The sequence below is a fragment of the Pristiophorus japonicus genome, chromosome 10, assembly GCF_044704955.1.
Source record: "Pristiophorus japonicus isolate sPriJap1 chromosome 10, sPriJap1.hap1, whole genome shotgun sequence".
NCBI lineage: Eukaryota > Metazoa > Chordata > Chondrichthyes > Pristiophoridae > Pristiophorus > Pristiophorus japonicus.
Genome location: NC_091986.1, coordinates 1,407,900 through 1,432,783, shown reverse-complemented (window position 1 = coordinate 1,432,783; position 24,884 = coordinate 1,407,900). Strand labels below are relative to the sequence as shown.

Genomic DNA, 24,884 nt, shown 5'->3' with positions numbered 1-24,884 from the left:
ACAATTGTTTCATCTCCGTGATGACAGATTTACTTACTGGTGGTTCAAGTGAACTTGCTCTGTGCGATTGTGTTGAGGAACCCAATGACAAGACGGAGGTCTGAGAAAGGGTGCGTTCCTTAGTTATTTTTGTGGTAGAATGAGAATCTGTCTGTTCATCCTCTTCATCTTGTTTTAGCAGAGAAGCAAAATCCACGCCAGATTTTAATAGTTGCTTGAATATTCCTTTTTCAACCACCTGACCCTGAAATCAATTTCCAGTAAGTCACACAATAGCTAATGACTGAATAAATTACACCATGTCTGGAGCGAGCAGAGTGTTATTGCCATATTTTATTACAGGTGTGCAATACTTTTAAAAAGACGTCTCTCTGAAATTTTAAAAGGGTTATCCCACTAAGGGTGTAATCTGAAGTAATTTTAGGAAATCCTGCTCTGAGCAGAAAGCCTTGCTCGCCAAGAATGTATAATAGGAGTTTGAGCACGGACATCCACAATCAGCCATTCATTTCAGTGGATGGAAAATTATGGAACATAACATGAGAAACAGGAGGAGTAGGCCATTCGGCCCATCAAGCCTGCTCCGCCATTCAATAAAATCATGGCTGATCTTCGACCTCAACGCCACATTCCCGCCCGATCTCCACATCCCTCGATTCCGCGAGACTTCAAAAATCTATCAATCTCAGCCTTGAATATATTCAGAGACTCAGCATCCACAGCCCTCTGGGGCAGAGAATTCCAAAGATTCACCACCCTCTGAGTGAAGAAATTCCTCATCTCAGTCTTAAATGGCCGACCCCTTATCCTGAGACTGTGACCCCTGGTTCTAGACACTCCAGCCCGGGGGAAACAACCTCTCAGCATCTACCCTGTCAATCCCCCTCAGAATCTTATATGTTTCAATGAGATCACCTCTCATTCTTCTAAACTCCAGAGAGTATCGGCCCAATCTACACAATAAGCACATGGACTGCTGGTGGGTGAGGCTACCCGCTGGGAGCTGATTTACTAGAATTACTTCTGTATAGTAAATGTGAGGGAGTTCATCACCTGCATGAAATGTTTTTAAAATGTGCTTGGGAACCTCCCTACCGTATTGCACAGGTTAGAAAACAAGTCCTTCCAGACATTCATTCTGTATGAACTGGCAGAGATGCATAACTTATTAAACTAGGTTCAATGAATGGATTTCTTTACTCATTTTTTTTTTGGGGTGGAGGGAGTGGTTTGGGTGGAGGAGAGCTGAGAAGGGGGTTTGTCAGAAACATCACTACATTGTCCAGAGCAGATCCAAGTTACAAAAATGATATCACAAAATGAAAAGCCACATTGTTAAGAATTGATTATTATTCAATGTGAAAAACATGATTTCCGTTTTCTATGCAATTTCATAAAGAAATGCTTTGGTCTAAAAGAAACCTACCTCTTTTAATATCAGAATTTGGTTGGCCGCACTTAGATATTGAAGTTGATGCGTCACCAGAATGCGAGGCTTATTTTTCAAAATCCCAGCTATACACCTAAAGCACAAAAACAGGAAATAAAAATGATCAATTTCTCAGTTGATAAATGCACTGCCCTGTGTACTGAACTATACAGACCTGCAAGTTCAATCTGTGCCGTTAGTTTGTCTCAGGGCATTAACCTGGCTCTGGACCACGACCTACATAACTCAGCTTCATTGAAGACATTGGTAAAAGGAGTGTCAATCAATTCTGCAGCTGTACTTGTAGAAGTCTGTAGTTCGCAAGCAGCCGCTCCAGAGGCTTGGTTCCAAAAAAAACAGGACTAGAAAAATGAGCGTGTGGAGGAAGATTGCGCTCTACCTTGCTGCTTCTTCCTGCACAGCGCCCTGATCCTACGAGCCTGTATGCTACACCACTACCTGTGGACATCGAGGTACCTACCGAGTGTGCCTCAACAAGCCTCAACGTCTGAGCCAATCATGAGAATATGTAAAACTATGTATATATAAATCTAATAAGCGTATGCATTTTTAGTCAGAAGGTTTTTTGACATCTCACTATATTTGTACCACGAATTGCTGGAGCGTCGATACGATGGGACCTCGTGAATGTCCTGCCCAATGACATATATTCGCAATCAATGAAAGAAAAGGATAGCGAAAGAAACAGAGCAAAAGACAGAAGGAATTATGGTGCTTTAGAGGCAAACTAAATATAGAGACAGACAGAGGAATAAAGAGAGGGAAAGAGAGTGGATTGAGAGAGAGAGAAAAAAGACGGAATGGAAAAGTAAGTTTACAAATGATGCAAAAGTCCCCAAAATAGTAAACAATGAGGAGGATACTAACAGACTTCAGGAGGACATCGACAGACTGATAAAATGGGCAGACACATGGCAGATAAAATTTAATGTAGAGAAGTGTGAAGTGATGAATTTTGGAAGGAAGAATGAAGACTAAATGGTACAATTTTAATAGTGGTGTAGGAAAACAGAGAACCGGAGGTTCACAGACACAAATCTTTGATGGTGACCAGACAAGTTTATATGGCTGTTAAAACGCACACGGGATCCTTGGCTTTATAAATAGTTAGAGTACAAAAGCAAGGAAGTTCTGCAAACCCTTTATAAATCATTGGTTAGGCCTCAGCTGGGGTATTGTGTACAATTCTGGGCACTACACTATTGGAAAGATGTCAAGGCCCTGGAGACAATACAGAGATTTACCAGAATGGTATCAGGGCTGAGGGACTTCAGTTCTGTGGAGACACACGGATTGTTCTCCATGGAGCAGGGAAGGTTACGGGGACATTTAATAGAGAAGTTCAAAATCATGAAGGGGTTTGACAGAGTAAATCGGGAGAAGCTGTTTTCACGTGCTGAAGGGTGGTTACAGATTTAAGATAATTGACTTAAGAGCTGGGGTGAAATGACGAGAAATTTGCAGAGCTATGAATAAAGTGTCGGGACGTGGGACTAATTGGATAACTCTTTCAAAGAGCTGGCACAGGCATGATGGTCATATAGCCTCCTCCTGTGCTGTAAAATTTGCTGATTCTTGACCCATGAAGTATAGATCAGGAACAGTGGAACTGCTTCCATAGTTATCGCTCGACTAAAAAAGACCAAGGTCCATCTAGCTTGCCTTTTACCATTCTGGTAAGCGCATGATAATAATGCAGTTATTGACTAATCATAGCAATCCGTCTCTATCAATTAGCCTACAACAGACCCAGACTCAAGGAAAACCCTTGTGGTGAGATCTTTGGGAACCATAGGTCCAAAGTCATCTTTTTCCTCTCAAGCATGTTACACGTCATGTCTCATATTACTCATATACTGTATCTCAAAATAATATATTTTTTGAAAGAAATCTTATCTAATTTGCATTTGACCAAGTAATCCTCGAGTGCCGAAACAACTTGCGCCCTGAAAATGATTGCCTGCCGACGTTAACAGGAACGGCACAACTGGCACAAAAATACTGCCAAGACAGATAATAAAATTAAAAACATCGAGGAATATTTCACTGCTCCTCAGCTTCACTACATATAGATTGGGCTAACTAAACTGGTAGCAATACAGTGGAGGAGGATTTCCTGGAGTGTGTAATGGATGGTTTTCTAGACCAATATGCCTATGAACCAACCAAAGAGCTGGCCATCCTAGACTGGGTGATGTGTAATGAGAAAGGACTAATTAGCAATCTTGTTGTGCGAGGCTCCTTGGGGAAGTGTGACCATAATATGGTAGAATTCTTTATTAAGATGGAGAGTGACACAGTTAATTCAGAGACTAGGGTCTTGAACTTAAAGAAAGGTAACTTCGATGGTATGAGGCGCGAATTGGCTAGGATAGACTGGCGAATGGTACTTAAAGGGTTGACTGTGGATAGGCAATGGCAAAAATTTAAAGATCACATGGATGAACTTCAATATTTGTACATCCCTGCCTGGCGTAAAAATTAACCATGGCTAACAAGAGAAATTAAAGATAGTGTTAAATCCAAGGAAGAGGCATATAAATTGGCCAGAAAAAGCAGCAAACCTGAGGACTGGGAGAAATTTAGAATTCAGCAGAGGAGGACAAAGGGTTTAATTAAGAAGGGAAAAATAGAGTATGAGAGTAAGCTTGCAGGGAACATAAAAACGGACTGCAAAAGCTTCTATAGATATGTGAACAGAAAAAGATTAGTGAAGACAAATGTAGATCCCTTGCAGTCAGAATCAGCTGAATTTATAATGGGGAACAAAGAAATGACAGAACAATTGAACAAATATTTTGGTTCTGTCTTCACTAAGGAAGACACAAATAACTTTCCCGAAATACTAGGGGACCGAGGGTCTAGCGAGAAGGAGGAACTGAAGGAAATCCTTATTAGTCAGGAAATTGTGATAGGGAAATTGATGGGACTGAAGGCTGATAAATCCCCAGGGCCTAATAGTCTGCATCCTAGAGTATTTAAGGAAGTGGCCCGAGAAATAGTGGATGCATTGGTGGTCATTTTCCAACATTCTATAGATTCTAGATCAGTTCCTATGGATTGGAGGGTAGCTAATGTAACCCCACTTTTAAAAAAAGGAGGGAGAGAAAACAGGGAATTATAAACCAGCCCGACATCGGTAGTGGAGAAAATGTTGGAATCAATTATTAAAGATGTAATAGTAGCGCATTTGGAAAGCAGTGACAGGATAGGTCCAAGTCAGCTTGGATTTATGAAAGGGAAATCATGCTTGACAAATCTTCTAGAATTTTTTGAGGATGTAACTAGTAGAGTGGACAAGGGAGAACCAGTGGATGTGGTGTATTTGGACTTTCAAAAGACTTTTGACAAGGTCCCACACAAGAGATTAGTGTGCAAAATTAAAGCACATGGTATTGGGGGTAATGTATTGACGTGGATAGAGAACTGGTTGGCAGACAGGACGCAGAGGGTAGGAATAAATGGGTCCTTTTCAGAATGACAGGCAGTGACTAGTGGGGTACCGCAAGGTTCAGTGCTGGGATCCAAGCTATTTACAATATACATTAATGATTTAGACGAAGGAATTGAATGTAATATCTCCAAGTTTGCAGATGACACTAAGCTGGGTGGCAGTGTGAGCTATGGGGAGGACGCTAAAAGGCTGCAGGGTGACTTGGACAGGTTAGGTGAGTGGGCAAATGCATGGCAGATGCAGTATAATGTGGATAAATGTGAGGTTATCCATTTTGGTGGCAAAAACACGAAGGCAGAATATTATCTGAATGTTGACAGATTAGAAAAAGGGGAGGTGCAACGAGACCTGGGTGTCATGGTACATCAGTCATTGAAAGTTGGCATGCATGTACAGCAGGCGGTGAAGAAGGCAAATGGCATGTTGGCCTTCATAGCGAGAGGATTTGAGTATAGGAGCAGGGAGGTCTTACTGCAGTTGTACAGGGCCTTGGTGAGGCCACACCTTGAATAGTATGTACAGTTTTGGTCTCCTAATCTGAGGAAGGACATTCTTGCTATTGAGGGAGTGCAGCGAAGGTTCACCAGACTGATTCCTGGGATGGCAGGACTGACATATGAAGAAAGACTGGATCGACTAGGCTTGTATTCATTGGAATTTAGAAGAATGAGAGGGGATCTCATTGAAATATAAAATTCTAACTGGATTGGGCAGGTTAGATGCAAGAAGACTGTTTCCGATGTTGGGGAACCAGGAGTCACAGGATAAGGGTAAGCCATTTAGGACCGAGATGAGGAGAAATTTCTTCACTCAGAATTGTGAACTTGTGAAATTCTCTACTTCAGAAAGTTGTTGATGCCAGTTCGTTAGATATATTCAAAAGGGAGTTAGATGTGGCCCTTATGGCTAAAGGGATCAAGGGGTATGGAGAGAAAGCAGGAATGGAGTACTGAAGTTGAATGATCAGCCACAATCATATTGAATGGTGGTGCTGGCTCGAAGGGCCGAATGGCCTACTCCCGCACCTATTTTCTATGTTTCACTACTCCCTTTCTGGGTCTCCAAGGCTGAGTATTATATAATTTCCATGAATCCCATCATTAACATGGTCCTCTACGATATTAATTACCAGCACTATAGGTCAATTGAAAATTTCTAAATTGAGTTTGATAGATTTTTGTTCGGCAAGGGTATTAAGAGTTATGGAACAAAGTGGGGTAGGCGGATTTACGATACAGATCAGCCACGATCTAACTGAATGGTGGAACAGGCTCGAGTCACTAAATGGCCAAATTCTATTCCTATATTCCAAAATGGCTGTGGCTGGAATGATTAGTAATAACGTGGTAAATGCAGCAAATTTCTGATCACTATTAAGTTTCACGGGGAGCCTGATGGCGAGAAGATATGTTTATCGGCTGTGGCAATGTTAACAGTGGAATGGCGCAAGTCATCCAACAACTTGCAGAGAATCGCAACTCATGGCATGTCTCTGTTACCCTACAAAATACTGCATTTTTAAAAATGAATTGATAATGGCGAGCGTCATAAATACATTACAGTGACACGACTGCCAATTTCTGGCCCATAATTTAATCTAGTCTCAAAATATGCATTTGGTGTTAACATACATTTGTCAAAAGAAGTCCAAAGTAGCTCACATATCCAGCACGTTTTAAAGCTATGTTAGCTGCGGTTAGATAAAATGTGTGATTTTAAAGTTAAAGAGCTTCTTATTTTACGCAATTTATAGTAAGTGATTGTGGTGCAATGTAATTTAAGTATGGGGGCGAGAAATTCCATAAAGCCATTTAGGGTAGTGGGGATATGAGGGGACTTTTGGCCCGCCACAACCCTGTGCCAAATCCCAAGAACGAGGGCCATTTAAATATTCTTAAACCAAGAATAAAGTGTTATGGGGAATGGGCAGGGAAGTGGAACTGAGTCCATGATCAGATCAGCCATGATCTTATTAAATGGCGGAGCAGGCTCGAGGGGCCAAATGGCCGACTCCTGCTCCTATTTCCTATGTTCTTATGTTTTATAGGAAGTTGCTGAGCATGAGGATTGTGCAATAAAAAGGCCAAAGCTTTTTTTCTAAATGAAGGTCAGTCTTTGATACAACCCTAGTAAAGCTGAATATATGCAGCAGAAAAAATCTTATTTAAAATACTTTTATTTAAAAATAAATTACCAGAAATTTATCAGACAGACTAGATTGCTTGTTCTGCAAGGCAATTACTTTCCGAAGCCACTCACTGTTCAAACAGGTGTCTCCCAACTTCAGCATCAACAGCACTGAGGGGGTCGTCAAGCAAGTAGATATCAGCGTCCTGATACACAGATCTTTAGGAAAAGCAACATTAAGTTGAAATTATTAGAAAAATCACCATTTTCCTTCTTAGCACATATATAAATAGAGCAGTCACAAATTCTACACATCAGTCTCGAGATCAATTTAGTCAGCAACCCTTTATTTTTTTTAAATCCTTAAAATACTGTAAGTAGTTATTGCAATTATAAGACCGTCCTGCTGTCAATTAGTGTTATACTATAGATCTTGGAAAAAGAATCAGAGGTGGAATGAGGGAAAAAAATGTAAGTGACTTATGGATCTTGAATGCACTGCCTGAAAGGACAGTGGAAGCAGATAGTAACTTTCAAAATGGAATTGGATTCTTGTGCATGAAACACAAAAAGTTAGTATACAGGTACAGCAAGTAATCAGGAAGGCAAATGGAATGTTGGCCTTTATTGCAAGGGGGATAGAGTATAAAAGCAGAGAAGTCCTGCTACAACTGTACAGGGTATTGGTGTGGCCACACCTGGAGTACTGCATACAGTTTTGGTCTCCGTATTTAAGGAAGGATATACTTGCATGGGAGGCTGTTCGGAGAAGGTTCACTCGGTTGATTCTGGAGATGAGGGGGTTGACTTATGAAGAAAGGTTGAGGAGGTTGTGCCTGTACTCATTGGAGTTCAGATGAATGAGAGGTGATCTTATCGAAAATAAAAACAGATAATGAGGGGGTCTCAACAAGGTGAATGCAGAGAGGATATTTCCACTCATAGGGGAAACTAGAACGAGGGGGCATAGTCTCGGAATAAGAGCCCGGCCCTTTAAAACTGAGATGAGGATGAATTTATTTTCTGAGGGTTGTAAATCTGTGGAATTCTCTGCCCCAGAGAGCTGTGGAGGCTGGGCCATTGAATATATTTAAGGTGGAGATAGACAGATTTTTGAGTGATAAGGGAGTAAAGGGTTATGGGGAAGTGGAGCTGAGTCCATGATCAGATCAGCCATGATCTTATTGAATGGTGGAGCAGGCTCGAGGAGCCAGGTGGCCGACTTCTGCTCCTATTATGTTGTTATGGATACTTGGAAAGGGAGAAAATTGCAGAGTGATGAAAGACTTGCATTTATCTGGAGCCTTTCACAAACTCAGGACGTCCCAAAGCCCTTTACAATGCAGTACTTTTGAAATGTAGTCACAGTTGTAATGTAGGAAATGTGGCAGCCAATTTGTGCACAGTAAACTCCCACAAACAGCAATGTGATAATGACCAAGTACACTGTTCTAGTGATGTTGAGTGAGGGATAAATATTGGACAAAACATCAAGGATAACTCCCTTGCTCTTCTTTGAAATAGTGCCAAGGGATCTTTTTCGTCACCAGAAAGCAGCATTGGTTTAATGTCTCATCTGATAGACGGCACCTCCAACAGTGCAGCACTCCCTCAGTATTGCACTGGAGTGTCAGCCTAGATTTTTGTGCTCCAGCCTACCAACTGAGCCTTGGCTGAGATATTCCTATCGTGTCCCTCTACAGAGTGAAAATGTCGGGAGGCTGAAGCCATTGGTGTGCACTGTGGATGTGGGGTGAGTACTATATTTTAATGCACTTCCTGTATACGTTGTCAAAAGCTAGCTCAGTGTCACAGGGGGAAATTTCCACTCTGCCTGATCAAATATTTTTTTCTTCATCCTGGGAGTTGATGAGGTCAGATGTTTTGGAACGGCCACACTGGCGAACTACTTTGAATAGCAGTCTGGTGTTGTTCAAGAGGTGGCTCCATGAGCCTATTTGTGTGGATCTCAGCCAATAGTTTATAGTCATGAATAGATTTTACATTAATTATCAAAGCAGCTCTTGAATCAGCTACAATTTAAAAAAAATTGTTACCCTGCACTTAGCAGAAAAAACATTTGCATAATTTTCTTCAAAGACATAAATAAGTACGGAGTTATTGACAAGTGCCAAAGTCTGGTAAGTAGGATTCCCATTTACCTAGCCAGATTCACTCGAGCTTTTTGTCCTCCACTGAGTGTGACCCCACGGTCTCCAATCTGCGTCAGGTCACCATCCTGAAGTAGCTCGAAATCCTGTCAAACACATTAAAAAAAATGTTGAAAACTTCCTTTTTTAAAAAATGGTCTGAATGATCAGTTTAAATAGGTTTCATTAACGAGGCTTGATTTGATCAAAGGATTACTTCAGACATGTAAAACTCCATGGGTTATGTACACTAGGCTAATGATTGAGATGTTCTGCTCCAATGTAGTACCTCGCAAGGCAAAATCATAGTTTACAGATTTAGCCCCATGATATTTTAGTTTTTGTGCCCAAAGCCTCAAGCACAACCTTTCTAACTGTTTCAGCACAGGCTCAAATCCCAGATTACTGAACCAATCAAACGGAAGCTGGATTTTTTTTCTAAAATAAGCCTCCAGCGCCCCGCGGCGATCCTCGGGTCGGGTTTAGCGGCGGCAATGGCGGGGGTGGGGTGTTCTGGGCGGGCGGTCAGCCTCCAGCGCCCCGCGGTGATCCTCGGGTCGGGTTTAGCGGTGACAATGGCGGGGGTGGGGTGTTCTGGGCGGGCGGTCAGCCTCCAGCGCCCCGCGGCGATCCTCGGGTCGGGATTACCGGCGGCGCGGAGCAGCACCGCCCGGAAGAGCTGCGCCCGGTGTGTAACGCCCCCGGTTGTGACACCGGCGCGAGTTTTGACTCCCGCCCAACCCGCAGCGCGCCCCGCACTGACCGCCCGGGAAATCAGGGCGGTCCCACCATCCCGACAGCGGAGAGGTGAGTAATGGGCTCCTGAGGTAAGTGCGATTGTTTGTTCTTTTAATGTTTTTGTGATTTGTGTTGTGGTGGCGTGGGCAATGTTTTTGTGGGTTTAGTTCCCCTCCCCCCCCCCAGGCGTCTCTGGGAGCGCTCCCGGCCCGTCTCTTTAGCTCGGGAGTTTCCCATCCTAGCACCCAAGAGAGGTGTACAACGCCTCCCTTAGCGCTGCGCCCCCTGACTCAGGGCCCAGCTGCCCAATGTTACTGACTGAGGCCCAAACTGTTCCCGGGCGCTAACTTTACCGCCCCGCCGCCATTACCGCCCCGAAATCAGCAAAGCCCAAAATCCAGCCCACAGTCTCAAATCAATTTATACAAGTTGACTAAAACAGATATTATTAGTCTTTTATATCAGTTACAAAGATTGTCTGGGAAAATTGATAGTACTATGAACAACACCTGGACAGAGCTACACATTTGAACCACGAGCCCTCGTTAAAATTCTTGTATTTTCTTTTGTAGCATAATGTAAGTACTGCACCATTTCTCAAGCGCAGTAAGATGGGTACACGAGCACAATTTCCTCACTTGGGCAACTTTTATGGCAAAACCTAGATGTACGAACTGGGAAGCAAAATGTGTACCTTCGAACAATGGCAATCAAAGCCACAAGTCAAATCACTGATTCACATAGTGATCAAGGGATATACTCCATTGAACAACTCCAAGAAAATAAATCACCCTAGATTCAGCACTACAGATTAGAACAGCTAAATGAAATATTTGGGAGGCCAGGCTACCAAGGCCATCGCTGCTTGATGCACTAATGTTGTTTATAAATCAAAATGTGTAGTTCCAACATTTATCGGTGTCAGTGAAAGAACAGAGACAGAGCCAGTTTGGTTTGTAATGGTCGCTCACGAAAAGACAAGTGTTTTTTTTAAATTTCTTTAGATTTTTGTGGGGCCAGGAGGTGCATGAATGCAAAAATGATCTGGCCTGCGTCTACCCTCACCCACAACTGCCACTCCCCAGGTTAGAACGTCCAGCTCGGTTCTATGTTGGAATTGCTAGAATTTGTCTGGCCCACTCCTACGATTTGTGAGCTGCCTGTGAATGCTGGAACGAGGCTTGTAGTTACTGCAAATGAGGCCTGGCTCTCAAAATGGCTCAGTCCTCTCAGCAGCAACTTTGGGTGGGTTGCACAATCGCTCCGCCTGCTGCCAGTCTGAAGGCGACTCAAACTTAAAATCAACCCCATTGGGAGAGTGTCCTAAAATCCATTTTATTCATATTTATCTTCAAAGCAAGGCATTCAATTTAATTCACTAATATTTATCTTCAAATTCACCTAGCACTTTTAGGATAACATTTTGTCCTGATGAGAACAAGTAACTTTCCCAGATAGACCCCTGGCTCTGGCACATTACATGTAAAAGGTCAGTATTGCAGGTTACGTTTCTGTGCCCATGCATACTTCCAAGTCAAAAGGTTGGAGAAGTGGAGGTCTGTTCTACCCACAGGCCAGTCCCAATAGCTAAGACACTGGTCAATGGCTTCTAGCCCACTGCCACCAATGCTGGGACGATTTTAGCTGTGATTTATTTCTTGTGGAAAGCATTTCTTCTCCAAATGAGACTCATCAGGGATTCACAACAAAGCCTGCATTATTGCAAAACAACTTGAAATGCTAACGTTCAGCACTGAACGTTTAAGGATTCTCAACCTTTTCAGAACTCAGTGAATGCACAGTACAAAAGGCTATTTGTGAGAACAGTACAGCAGAAAGATTTAACAGCCTCACATCGCTAACATTCAAAGATGTATTCAAAATCAACCCTTTTCTTTGAACTTTGAGCCATATTTCTAGATGTTATCTTGGATATCCAACAAATCACAATAAGTAATGTTACTAAATCTGTTATTCTAGGTAATTGGTAAATGACAGGATGGTTACTTTCATTCCACAAGTAGATAAAGAAAGAACTGCAAACCAATATCACTGTAATGAGCTACAGGGAAATTATATCCCACAGGATTTCAAAATTTTAATGGTGGACTTCAGCAAGGACTTAAAAATTAGCTTGTACTGTAAATTCACTGAGTGTTATACAAAAGGTGAGGATGGATGTTGAATCTCAAAAGAAAAGTTTATACTAGTTTGTTGCAAATATCAAATTTATATCTTGACAAATTATACTGGTTTAAATTTACAAAGGACACACAAAGAGGGAGAAAGATACCAGGTAACTACAGACCGGTCATGTTTAACATCAACTGAGGAAGTTACTAGAATCTATCAGAGACAGAGTGACTAAGCACTTGGGCAAGTATCAGCTGATCAGAGAGTTTCAGCACAGGTTTGAGATGGGCAAGTTATGTCTGACTAATCTACAGTAGTTGAATTTTTTGACGAGGTCATTAGCATGGTGGATAGTGGAATGTCTACACTTTGTCATCTATATGTACTTCCAGAAGCCATTTGATACGGTTCTACCGAGGAGATTAGCAAAAATGAGAACACGTGGAATTGGAGGTAACCTTGTGACATGGGGTCGGTAATTGGTTGGAAAATAGGGATCAAAGGTTCATTCTCTGATCGACAGAATAGGACAAGTGGTTCTCTCTCCAGGGATCTGTACTACAGCCATGATGTATATTAGTGACTTGGATGAAGGATACCAAGTTATACATGCAAGTTTGCCAATTACACTAAGTTAGGAGGCTCAGTAAGTTGTGTGAATGGCAAGAGCAAGTTACAAAGGGACATAGACAGACCAAGAGAGTGGGCAAAACTGTGGCAGATGGAGGGAAATTGAAATATTTTCTTAATGGTGAGAGACTTGGACCTGTGAAGGAGAAAAGGGATTTTGGTGTACCTTTACACAAATTAAGAGCTAGTGCACAGGTACAAAAAAGCTAATGTAATCTCGGCCTTTCTTTCAAAGAAACTGGATTTCAAAAGTGAAGAAGTGATACAGTTGTACAGAACCTTGGTCAGACCCCATCTGGAGTTCTCCATTCAATTTTGGGCAACGAACCTCAGGACAGATAATAAAAACTGAAAATGCTGGAAATACTCAGTAGGTCAGGCGGCATCTGAGAGAGAAAGGAACAGAGTTAACGTTACAGGTCAATGGCCCTTTGTCAGAACTGGAAAAAGTTAGAGATGTAACAGATTATTAACCAAGTGTAATTGAAGGGAAAGGGGAGAGGGGAAGAAAGATCAAAAGGGAATGTCTGTGATAGGGCGGAAGGCAGAAGAGATTAAGAGACAAAAGGAATGATGTTGCACGACAAAAGGAGATGGTTTGGTCTCCCCAATGCAGAGGAGACTACATTGTGAGCAGCGAATACAGTATACTAAATTGAAAGTGTTTGGGGCGCTGGATGGCAGGAAGGGAGGTGAAAGAGAGGCATCTCCTGCGCTTGCACGGGAAGGTGCCACGGGGAGGGAGTGTAGGGGGTGACTGCGGAATGGACCAGGATGTCGTGGAGGGAGCAGTCTCTTCGGAATCAGGAAAGATAATATTGGCCTTGGAAGAGGTACAGCGCAGATTCACCAGAATTATACCAGGGTTTAAAGGGTTAAACTCGGAGGACATTTTGCATAAACTTGGCTTGTATTCCCTAGAGTTTCGATGGTAGAGGGGTGATCTAATCAAGGAATATGATATGGTAGATACAGAGAAACCATTTTCTCTGGTTGGGGAATCCAGAATAAGCAGACTTCAGTGGAATCTTTAAGATTGAGATTGAAAGATTTGTGTTAGGGTAAGGTCATCGAGGAATATGGAAGAATGGAGGGTAAATGGAGTTGAGGTACAGATCAGCCATAATCTAGTTGAATAGCAGATCAGGCTCGAGGGGCTGAATGACCTACTCCTGTTCCAATGTTCAAAACTGTGCCTCCAAAATGTAGCATATTTCATTCTTTTAAAAGGAGAAATATTTTCCAAAGTAAAGCACGCCTGCTTAATCTCTGCAGAGCGTTCAATACTTTAAAGCTGTGTTTTTTTTACAGTCAAGTTACTACCATTTCAAAAGGGGACAATCCACAAATCATACCTTTGAGCATCAAGGAGAACTGCACTGAAAGAATCGAATTCACCACGGTTTCTTACATAAGATCAGAAATAGGAGCAGGAGTCAGCCATTTGGTCTCTCGAGCCTGCTCTGCCATTTAATATCATGGCTGATCTGATCCTGGCCTCAACTCCACTTCCCCGCCCGCTCCCCATAACCCTCGACTCCCTTATCGTTCAAAAATCTGTCTTTCTCCACCTTAAATATATTCAATGACCCAGCCTCCACAGCTCTCTGGGGCAGAGAATTCCACAGATTCACAACGCTCTGAGAGAAGAAATTCCTCCTCATTTCAGTTTTAAATGGGCGGCCCCTTATTCTGAAACTATGCCCCCTAGTTCTAGATTCCCCCATGAGGGGAAACATCCTCTCTGCATCTATCCTGTCGAGCCCCCTCAGAATCGTATGTTTCAATAAGATCACCTCTCATTTTTCTATAGGCCCAACCTACTCAACCTTTCTTCATATGACAACCCCTTTATCTCAGGAATCAACCTAGTGAACCTTCCCTGAACTACCTCCAATGCAAATACATCCTTCCTTAAATACGGAGACCAAAACTGTACGCAGTACTCCAGGTGTGGCCTCACCAATACCCTGTACAGTTGTAGCAGGACTTCTCTGCTTTTATACTCTATCCCCCTTGCAATAAAGGCCAACATTCCATTTGCCTTCCCAATTGTGTGCTGTACCTGCATACTAACTTTGTGTTTCATGTACAAGGACCCCCAGGTCCGTCTGTACTGCAACACTTTGTAATCTCTCATTTAAATTTAATTTGCTTTTTTATTTTTCCTACCAAAGTAGATAACCTCACATTTTCCCACATTATACTCCCTCTGCTGAATTTTTGCCCACTCACTTAGCCTATCTACATCCTTTTGTAGATTCTTTGCATCATCCTCACAACTTGTTTTCCCACCTATCTTTGTATCATCAGCAAATTTGACGGCATTACACTCGGTCCCTTCATCTAAGTCATTAAAATAAAATGTAAATAGTTGAGGCCCCAGCACTGATCCCGGTGGCACCCCACTAGTTACAATTTGCCAATCTGAAAATAACCCATTTATCCCGACACTCTGTTTTCTGTTAGCCAATCCTCTATATATTACCCCCAACCCCGTGAGCTCTCATCTTGTGCAGTAACCTTTTATGTAGCATCTTATCGAATGCTTTCTGGAAATCCAAATACATGACATCTACTGGTTCCCTTTTATCCACCCTGCTCGTTGAATCCTTAAAGAATTCCAGCAAATTTGTCAAACATGATTTCCCTTTCATAAATCCATGCTGACTCTGCTTGACTGCATTATGATTTTCTAAATATCCTGCCACTACTTCCTTAATAATGGACTCCAGCATTTTCCCAATGACAGGTTAGGCTAACTGGTCTAGTTTCCTGCTTTCTGTCTCCCTCCTTTCTTAATTAGGGGCGTTACATTTGTAGTTTTCCAATCCGCTGGGACCTCTCCAGAATCCAGGGAATTTTGGTAGATTACAACCAATGCATCCACTATCTCTGCAGCCACTTCTTTTAAGACCCTAGGATGCAGGTCATCAGGTCCAGGGGACGTCTCCACCTTTAGTCCCATTAGTTTGCTAGTACTTTTTCTCTAGTGATAGTGATTGTTTTAAGTTCTCCCCCCGCCCCCCGCCAATAGCCCATTGATTATCAATTATTGGGATGCTTTTAGTGTCTTCTATTGTGAAGATCGATACAAAATATTTGTTCAAAGTCTCCGTCATTTCTCTGTTTCCCATTATTAATTCCCCAGTCTCATCCTCTAAGGGATCAACGTTTACTTTAACTACTCTCTCCCTTTTGATATACCTGTAGAAGCTCTTACTGTCTGTTTTTATATGTTTTGCTAGTTTCCTCTAATAATCTATCTTTATCATTTTTTTAAGTTGTCCTTTGCTGGTTTCTAAAAAACTTTCCTGCAGTATAGTACAACAGCATTTTTGTAGATCATTACTTTTCAAATTCTGTACTGCTAGGGACTAACCTACTCACTGGATTTTGAGTCTCATGATAAGAAAGGCATACTTTCAATATCGACATCAGACCAGGCTTAGAAAATACTCACTGGAAAAGTTCAAATGTAACGCCCCTATTTAAAAAAGGAGGCAGACAAAAAGCAGGAAACTATAGACCAGTTAGCCTAACATCTGTGGTTGGGAAAATGTTGGAGTCCATTATTAAAGAAGCAGTAGCAGGACATTTGGAAAAGCGTAATTCGGTCAGGCAGAGTCAGTATGGATTTATGAAGGGGAAGTCATGTTTGACAAATTTGCTGGAATTCTTTGAGGATGTAACGAACTGGGTGGATAAAGGGGAACCAGTGGATGTGGTGTATTTGGACTTCCAGAAGGCTTTTGACAAGGGGCCACATAAAAGGTTACTGCATAAGATAAAAGTTCATGGGGTTGGGGGTAATATATTAGCATGGATAGAGGATTGTCTAACTAACAGAAAACAGAGAGTCGGGATAAATAGTTTATTCTCGGGTTGGCAATCAGTAACTAGTGGGGTGCCGCAGGGATCAGTGCTGGGACCCCAACTATTTACAATCCAAATTAATCAGTTGGATGAAGGGACCGAGCGTAACGTAGCCAAGTTTGCTGACGATACAAAGATGGGAGGAACGCAATGTGTGAGGAGGACACAAAAAGGACAAAGACAGGCGAAGTGAGTGGGCAAAAATTTGGCAGATGGAGTATAATGTTGGAAAGTGTGAGGTCATGCACTTTGACAGAAAAAAATCGAAGAGCAAGTTATTATTCAAATGGAGAAAGATTGCAAAGTGCCGCAGTTCAGCGGGACCTGGGGGTACTTGTGCATGAAACACAAAAGGTTAGTGTGCAGGTACAGCAAGTGATCAGGACGGCCAATGGTATCTTGGCCTTTATTGCAAAGGGGATGGAGTATAAAAGCAGGGAAGTCTTACTACAGCTATACAGGGTATTGGTGAGGCCACACCTGGAAACTACGTGCAGTTTTGGTTTCCGTATTTAAGAAAGGATATACTTGCTTTGGAGGTAGTTCAGAGAAGGTTCACGAGGTTGATTCCGGAGATGAGGAGGTTGACTTATGAGGAAAGGTTGAGCAGGTTGGGCCTCTAATCATTGGAATTCAGAAGAATGAGAGGTGATCTTATCGAAACGTATAAAATTATGAGGGGCCTTGACAAGGTGGATGCAGAGAGGATGTTTCCACTGATGGGGGAGACTAGAACTAGGGGACATAACCTTAGAATAAGGGGCTGCTCATTTAAAACTGAGATGAGGAGGAATTTCTTCTCTCAGAGGGTTGTAAATCTGTAGAATTCACTGTCTCAGAGAGCTGTGGAAGCTGGGACATTGAATATATTTAAGACAGAGATAGACAGTTTCTTACAAGATGAGAATAAGGGGTTATGGGGAGCAGGCAGGGAAGTGGAGCTGAGTCCATGAGCAGATCAGCCATGATCGTATTAAATGGCGGAGCAGGCTCGAGGGGCCTACGCCTATTTCTTATGTTTATGAAGTTGGGGAAGTACACAGTACTGAAATATAATACTTTTTCTGAGTGATAGTTCTGTATGCCTATTTATCTTTCCCTTTATTTTCTTCCTTATGCTTCTTCTCCTGAAAACAGTAACTCATGCTGGGATATTGTTCCACAGGCAGTCGGGCCACTTGGTGGCCATTCTTAATTTACAAGATTGAACAATGAATGCCAATCAGTTACAGGACCATAAAATCTAGCACAACCAAAGTGCAATTCTATTCTTGCATGTTGTCCATATGTGTAACCACATACATTTCCCAACAAGTCTTGATTACCACCAAACCCCACTCCAGGACTTGTGTACATCATCTCAGATTGCACTTCCGTGCAGTTCTGAGGGAGTGCTGCATTGTTGTAGATGCCGTCTTTTGGATGAGACGTAAAACCAAGACTCCATCTGCCTGCTCTAGTGGATGTAAAAAAATCTTGTAGCACCTCTTTGAAGAAAAACAGAGAATCTTCAGTTGTTTTGGCTAACCTTCATCTCTCAAACACCAAAACAAATTAACTGGTCTCATCTCTGTTTGTGGGATCTTCTGTGATTGCTTGTTGCCACATTTTCTCACTAAACACCTTAAAAGTAATTTATTGGTATGAAGCACTTTGAAATGTCCCAGAAATGAAAGACATCATATAAATGCAAGGTGTTTCTCTTTCTCTTCTTCAGATGCACTTTTAACTTATTTGTGAGAATATTAATCCAGTAATAACAAATGGAAAGTGCCTCGGTTGGCATTGCACAGGGAGATTCAAAACTGCAAAGGCTATGATTAGATATGAACAAAGAACTTGAATTTATTACATATAAAGAACATCTCAAACTACTTTACAACCAATGAATTATTTTTTGAAGAGCAGACACAGTTATGTAGGACAATACAGCATCAAACTTGCATGCATGAAGGTCCCACGAACACCAATGATAAGATAATGCTATGGGAGAAATGTTGGCAAGGTACTAGGAGAATCTACTATTCTATGAATAGTGCAATGGGATCTTTTACATTTATCTGAGCAGACAAAAGGGGCCCTGGTTTAATGGCCCTGAAATTCAGGCCTTCCCGGGTCCGCAATGCGCATGCGCTGAAAACCGGCTTTTCCGATCTGTCACGCTGGAGCCTGACAGATCCAATACAAATCGGGAGCGAGGACATTTGCAAGGGTAAGATTGTGGGATTTACCCATATCTTGCCCAGCAAATGTCCTCAAAACTCTTGCGCCTGATAAAAGCAGGCACATAGCCTACTCTTACAGGCGTAAGTGTTTAAAAACATACAAAAATATAAGTAAATTAAATTTTAAAAACACATCTTTTAAAAACCCTGCCCACTACATTATAATTTTTTTTTAACCATAATTTTTCAAACTTGTTTAAAACACGGAAACATTTTCTCTCTCCAAGATATTTATTAACTTTAATTTCAATTAGTTTTAATTATGTGAGGTGTGTTTTTAATTTTTTATTAAGTGTTTAGTGTATTTGTTTTTTTTCTCATTAATACCATGAGAACTGGTAGGTACGGAGTTCCCATTGCTATTAATGAGAAAGCTGTGGAATACTGTACCTGATTGGCTGAGCAGTCACACGTGACTGCACTGTCTCCGTGGGAACCTGGAGGACGGGAGTCTGCTTCGCAACGCGGGAAGAGAAGGACCCCGCACCGGAATCCCACACTCCTCCCGGACCACCAGGTAAATTCGTAAAAATGTTTCAGGTCAGAGGCAATTGCCCGCGGGAAGCCTCCAACCGAAATTTCAGCCCCAATATCTCATCAAAAAGCTGGTACCTCCAGCAATATCTCAATACTACGATGAAGTGTCAATCTACATTATGCCCATAGAGAGTCTTGAACCCATAATCTTCTGATTTAGAGGACAGTGTACTACCAACCAAGCCAAGCTGACACCAATAGAGAATATGCAGAGCAAATGGTTGTGTGTTTATTCTGTCAATGAAGAAAAAAAATGTTCAAGATTTATACAATTGCCAGGACCATAAATAATATGGAAAATCATGCTTTACAATTGCACACACTTAACAATTCCTTATGCAGCATTCTATTTGTAGAATGTATGTGTTCCACTCTTACTTTGTTAAAAAAAATGAAAATAAACTTGCCTTTAGTTGTCGAGTTTTAATCTAGTACAATGTCACGGAGAGGTACTATGAAGTCGTGTCACAGGTAGGATAATCACCAACAAGCAGCCTGGGCAAGATTAAATGCATTAGTTGTGTAGCATTGCATACTTTAGTCGTGGGGCTGACACTACAGGAAGGTTTGTTCAGTTACTAAGCAGGAGTTGGTCACAGTTGACACTCCCAGTTTCACTGTGCCAGCACAGTTATTTGAATTTTTTTTTTAAACTTGCAGGAAGATAATTCCAGTCAGGCTGTTATCTTGTGTGCTGAGAATAAATTCTGTACGTATTCAGTGAGATTACAAGTTTATCTATCACTTGTTATTGGCCACATATATTGAACAAATAATACTTATTCAAAAAAAGTGACAGCAGCTTTAAAAATAAATCAAATGTTTAATCTAATGAAAATTAATACTACTCAGATGTTTGAAAGCTGCAGTCACCTCCCTCACATAACTACCATCTTAAAAACTCCTTTTGTGGAAAGGTAAGCGGATTTCATTTTAAGCAAGAGGCTTTCCATATATTGGTGCTTGGTCAGCTTTTGTATGGTGCTTTTTATATAATGAAGAATATATGCATTTTAAGAGGTGTTGGATTGCAAACAAACATTGGGAGAGCAGAAACAGATTTGGAAAAATGCCATTTAAGGGGAACAATGGGATTTTCTGAGAGAAAAAAAATTGCATTGTTAAGAGTGCTTTGAAGAGAAGGAACCCATGGGCTGGAGTTGAAAGAAACAACAAACTGTGGTGAAAGTTTAACTCGACAAGGCAGAATGCCAGGATCATAAGTCATATGAAAGATCAAATACAGACAGCAGCAGTTAGGGATTGTTTTTGCATACTTTGGTGCAGAATCCACAGATTTTGCATTCCCAGCACAACTGTATGTTACATGTGCCAAATACATGCTATGTGTGTGAAATTACAAGTTTCTTCCACATTTGCATTGGCAATGCATTGTAACAGTAAATACATGCAACTAATTGTGCACTATTGGTTCAAGAAAGCCAGCAAAATACATCAAAACAGCCTCTCCCCTAATATATATTAAGTAATCTAAAAAGAGTACAGGCATAGACAAGTGTAATAAGGTCAAACATCTGACGTACTCCACTCTGGTGGCGACTGGGATCACAGATAGAGGACTGCAAATGCATGGGGATATCAATGGTCAAGTTGAAGCCAAGCTTGATTCAACAAGCAATGCTTATTCTGCATTTGGACTTGTGTGTCACTCAAAGCCTCCTCCTCCTCCTCCTTGTGTAGTTTGAGATGGACAGACACAAAGCCACTAAATGATTGAGGAATAAAAACAGTAAATGCTGCAAATACGCAACAGGTCGGACAGCATCTGTGGAGAGAGAAAGAGAGTTAATGTTTCAGGTCGATGCCTCTTCATCAGAACGGGAAAAAATTAGAGATGCAACAGGTTTTAAACAAGTGCAGGGCCAGGGAAAGGGGAGAGGGAGGAAAGAACAAAAGATAAGGTCTGAGAGAGGATGGAAGGCAGGAGAGATTAAATGACAAAAGGGATGATGGTGCGAGGCAAAAAGAGATAGTAATGAGGCAAGTTAAACCAAAGATGGGTTGAGATGAGATGTAAATGGGGATGGCAGAATCATCAACAGCTGGTGTGTGGAAAAAATAGGGGCAGAGGTTATGGTCTGAAATTACAATTGCTTAAAATCTGTTACATCTCTAACTTTTTGTAGTTCTGGTGAAAGGTCATTGACCTGAAACGTTAACTCTGCTTCTCTCTCCACAGATGTTGCCTGACCTGCTGAGTATTTCCAGCTTCTGCAGTAATTTGCTTTATATGACTGCGAAAATTGTTTTTGGATCATAGCCTTGCCTCAGTCTCACAAACTATTCTGTAGTGCAATCTTTAAATTAGCAATCAGTAACATAAAATACACATTTTGTGCCTAAATATGTACATAAATGCTTTCACTATAGCGCTGTAGCTCATAGCCTTGCTGATCAAGAATGCAGGTTGTGAAATTGCAGCAGGCCACATTTTGCTGTTAAGAAAAATACTGGCATTTGTGGGACTGTACTCATGGCCAGCACAAGTTTACATAAAAAATATACAAACGGGTCTGGCACTGCATTTTGCAACTTGCGCAATCTGTTCCCAGTGGCAGCACGTGCACTGATCTAAAACGGTGCACAGGTGAACACATGTTTGGCCGTGTCTGCTGGGTTTGGCGTCTTAAAGCTAACACCTTTTTTCTTTATGGTTTGATAGTTTTGCTAATCATATTGTTTTATCTCCATTTTTATTGCTGCTTTAGTTTTTGTTGCTTAAGTCAACAAGTTTTTTTGCATCCAAATCCATTTCTTAAAATTATCTTACTTAATTTCTAGCAACTAAAATGATCACTGTGGAAACCCCTGGGATCACAACAGCTGTCCTAAAGTTTGAGGAGGAAGTGAAGAAGAGCAGGTACAACTGTACATCATGTATTAAACATGTCCCCATCCTATCACAGATCCGCATTTACTGTCCCAGACAAGCCTTCCTGGGCACATCTTCAGTGCCTTGGCTTCACAAATAGCTATGCCATTTTCAGAGGCTGAGCGGCAGAAAACTGCAGAGACAGATACCTCCAGGCCAATACCAGTAACAAAGAAAAAAGGAAGACTTAGATTTATATAGCGCCTTTCACGACCACCGGACGTCCCAAAGCGCTTTACAGCCAATGAAGTACTTTTGGAGTGTAGTCACTGTTGCAATGTGGGAAATGTGGCAGCGAATTTGCGCACAGATAGCTCCCACAAGCAGCAATGTGATAATGACCAGATAATCTGCGTTTGTTATGTTGAATGAGGGATAAATATTGGGCAGGACACCAGGGATAACTGCCCTGCTCTTCTTCGAAATAGTGCAGTGGGATCTTTAACGTCCACCTGATGGGGCAGACGGGACTGCGGTTTAACGTCTCAGACGAAAGACGGCACCTCCGACAGTGCAGCACTCCCTCAGCACTGCACTGGTGTGTCAGCCTAGGTTTAGGTGCTTGAGTCCCTGGAGTGGGACTTGAACCCACAGCCTTCTGACTCAGAGGCGAATGTGCTGCCCACTGAGCCACATGTGCCAAATCAGTCAGTTATCTGTTTATAGACACATCAAGCAAGAGAGAGTCCATCTCAGTCATAACATTTCCTTATGAAAGGAGTGATCAGCAGGCTTCAGGCGAGCATAGTGGATGGCACCCGTGTACGTCACTGAGCTTTGTCACTGTGTCCTCTCAGCTTGCACTGCTGTCATCTGAAGTGCCCAACAAGGCAATCCTGCTCACATCCACCTCTTGTTGCAGCACGCCCACGTTATCAGCCAAACAAGGTGCAGCATCACTTTGTTACATGGCCAAAAACGTCAGTTCATGCCTTCACATTGGGTTTCTATTCAACTAGTTTCTGTCTACCAATTCTTCTGCTCCTCTCTCTATCCACACCCAACATTCATTTTGAAGCATTATAAAGGCCGAACAATATTTTCCCTCCGTGTGCATACCACTAAATTTGAACAGCGGGCCAGATTGGGCATATTCCTCATTCGCTGCTGATAAGGTTGAAGATGTGCTAGGACCTTATGCTAATTATTTGAATGAGCTGACCCACAAATCTGTAGAGTCACCACAGTGCAATAAGGGCTAGGATGCATCAGTCAGTCAGTCAGCTGTTCCTGGCAAAGAATTTTCCAGTATCTGAAAATCAAAAGTATAGTGCGGGATTTTTCGGGCGGCCAGCAGATGGGTTTGGTGGTAGGATGGGTGGGAATTGTTTTTTCCCCTGACAGCGGGCTGGGAATCCGCTGCCATCTTGCTACCACACTACTGGTCAGGTCTGTCAGCGCTGAACAAACCCAACATGCAGCGTCGGGGAGGCAACTTAGCTCATTATGGCCTTCTTAACAGCCCATAAACAGTATTTTAAATTCACTTACCATTTTACGAGGTCATCCACGGGGTCAATGCTGCTCAGGGATCACGTTAGGTAAGGAGGTTGGGAGTTGTGTGACCAGGAAATTATTTATTTACTTGATAGCTGCAAATCTGTTACAAATCATCATCATCATCACAGGCAGTCCCTCGAAATCGAGGAAGACTTGCTTCCACTCTAAAAGTGAGTTCTCAGGTGACTGAACAGTCCAATACGGGAATTATAGTCTCTGTCACAGGTGGGACAGACAGTGGTTGAAGGAAAGGGTGGGGAGTCTGGTTTGCTGCACGCTCCTTCCGCTGCCTGTATTTGATTTCTGCATGCTCTCGGTGACGAGACTTGAGGTGCTCAGCGCTCTCCCGGATGCTCTTCCACCACTTAGGGCCAAGGACTCCCAGGTGTCGGTGAGGATGTTGCATTTTATCAAGGAGGCTTTGAGGATGTCCTTGAAACGTTTCCTCTGCCCACCTTGGGCTCGTTTGCCGTGTCGGCGTTCCAAGTAGAGCGCTTGCTTTGGGAGTCTCGTGTCAGGCATGTGGACGATGTGGCCCTGCCCAACGGCGCTGGTCGAGTGTGGTCAGTGCTTCCATGCTGGGGATGTTGGTCTGAGCGAGAACACTAACTTTGGTGCACCTGTCCTCCCAGGGGATTTGCAGGATTTTGCGGAGACATCGTTGGTGATATTTCTCCAGTGATTTGAGATGTCTACTGTACATGGTCCACGTCTCTGAGCCACACAGGAGGACGGTTATCACTACAGCCCTGCAGACCATGAAGCTTGGTGGCAGATTTGATGGCCTAGTCTTCGAACACTCTTTTCCTCAGGCGGTCGAAGGCTGCGCTGGCGCACTGGAGGTGGTGTGACCCTCGTCGTCGATGTCTGCCCTTGCTGATAGTAGGCTCCCGAGGTATGGAAATGGTCCACGTTGTCCAGGGCCACGCCGTGGATCTTGATGACTGGGGGGCAGTGCTGTGTGGTGGGGTCAGGTTGGTAGAGGACCTTTGTCTTACGGATGTTTAGTGTAAGGCCCATGCTCTCGTACGCCTCAGTGAAGATGTTGACTATGACTGGAGTTCAGTCTCTGTATGTGCGCAGACGCAAGCGTCGCCCGCATACTGTAGCTCGACGACAGAGGTTGGGACAGTCTTGGATCTAGCCTGGAGACAGCGAAGGTTGAACAGGT

The 24,884-nt window shown here is 42.5% G+C and overlaps 1 protein-coding gene across 1 annotated transcript in view; it reads right to left on the bottom strand.

Annotated features, from left to right (window-relative positions):
* abcc4 (ATP binding cassette subfamily C member 4 (PEL blood group)) overlaps nucleotides 1-24,884 on the bottom strand; it is a 443,243-nt gene that overhangs the window by 228,663 nt on the left and 189,696 nt on the right. Inside the window, exons 11-14 of the mRNA XM_070892652.1 lie at nucleotides 9,194-9,288; nucleotides 7,164-7,250; nucleotides 1,427-1,523; nucleotides 38-244 (exon numbers count right to left, since the gene is read on the bottom strand). Of these exons, the coding sequence (XP_070748753.1) occupies nucleotides 38-244; nucleotides 1,427-1,523; nucleotides 7,164-7,250; nucleotides 9,194-9,288 (486 nt within the window). The remainder of the gene's footprint in view (nucleotides 1-37; nucleotides 245-1,426; nucleotides 1,524-7,163; nucleotides 7,251-9,193; nucleotides 9,289-24,884) is intronic.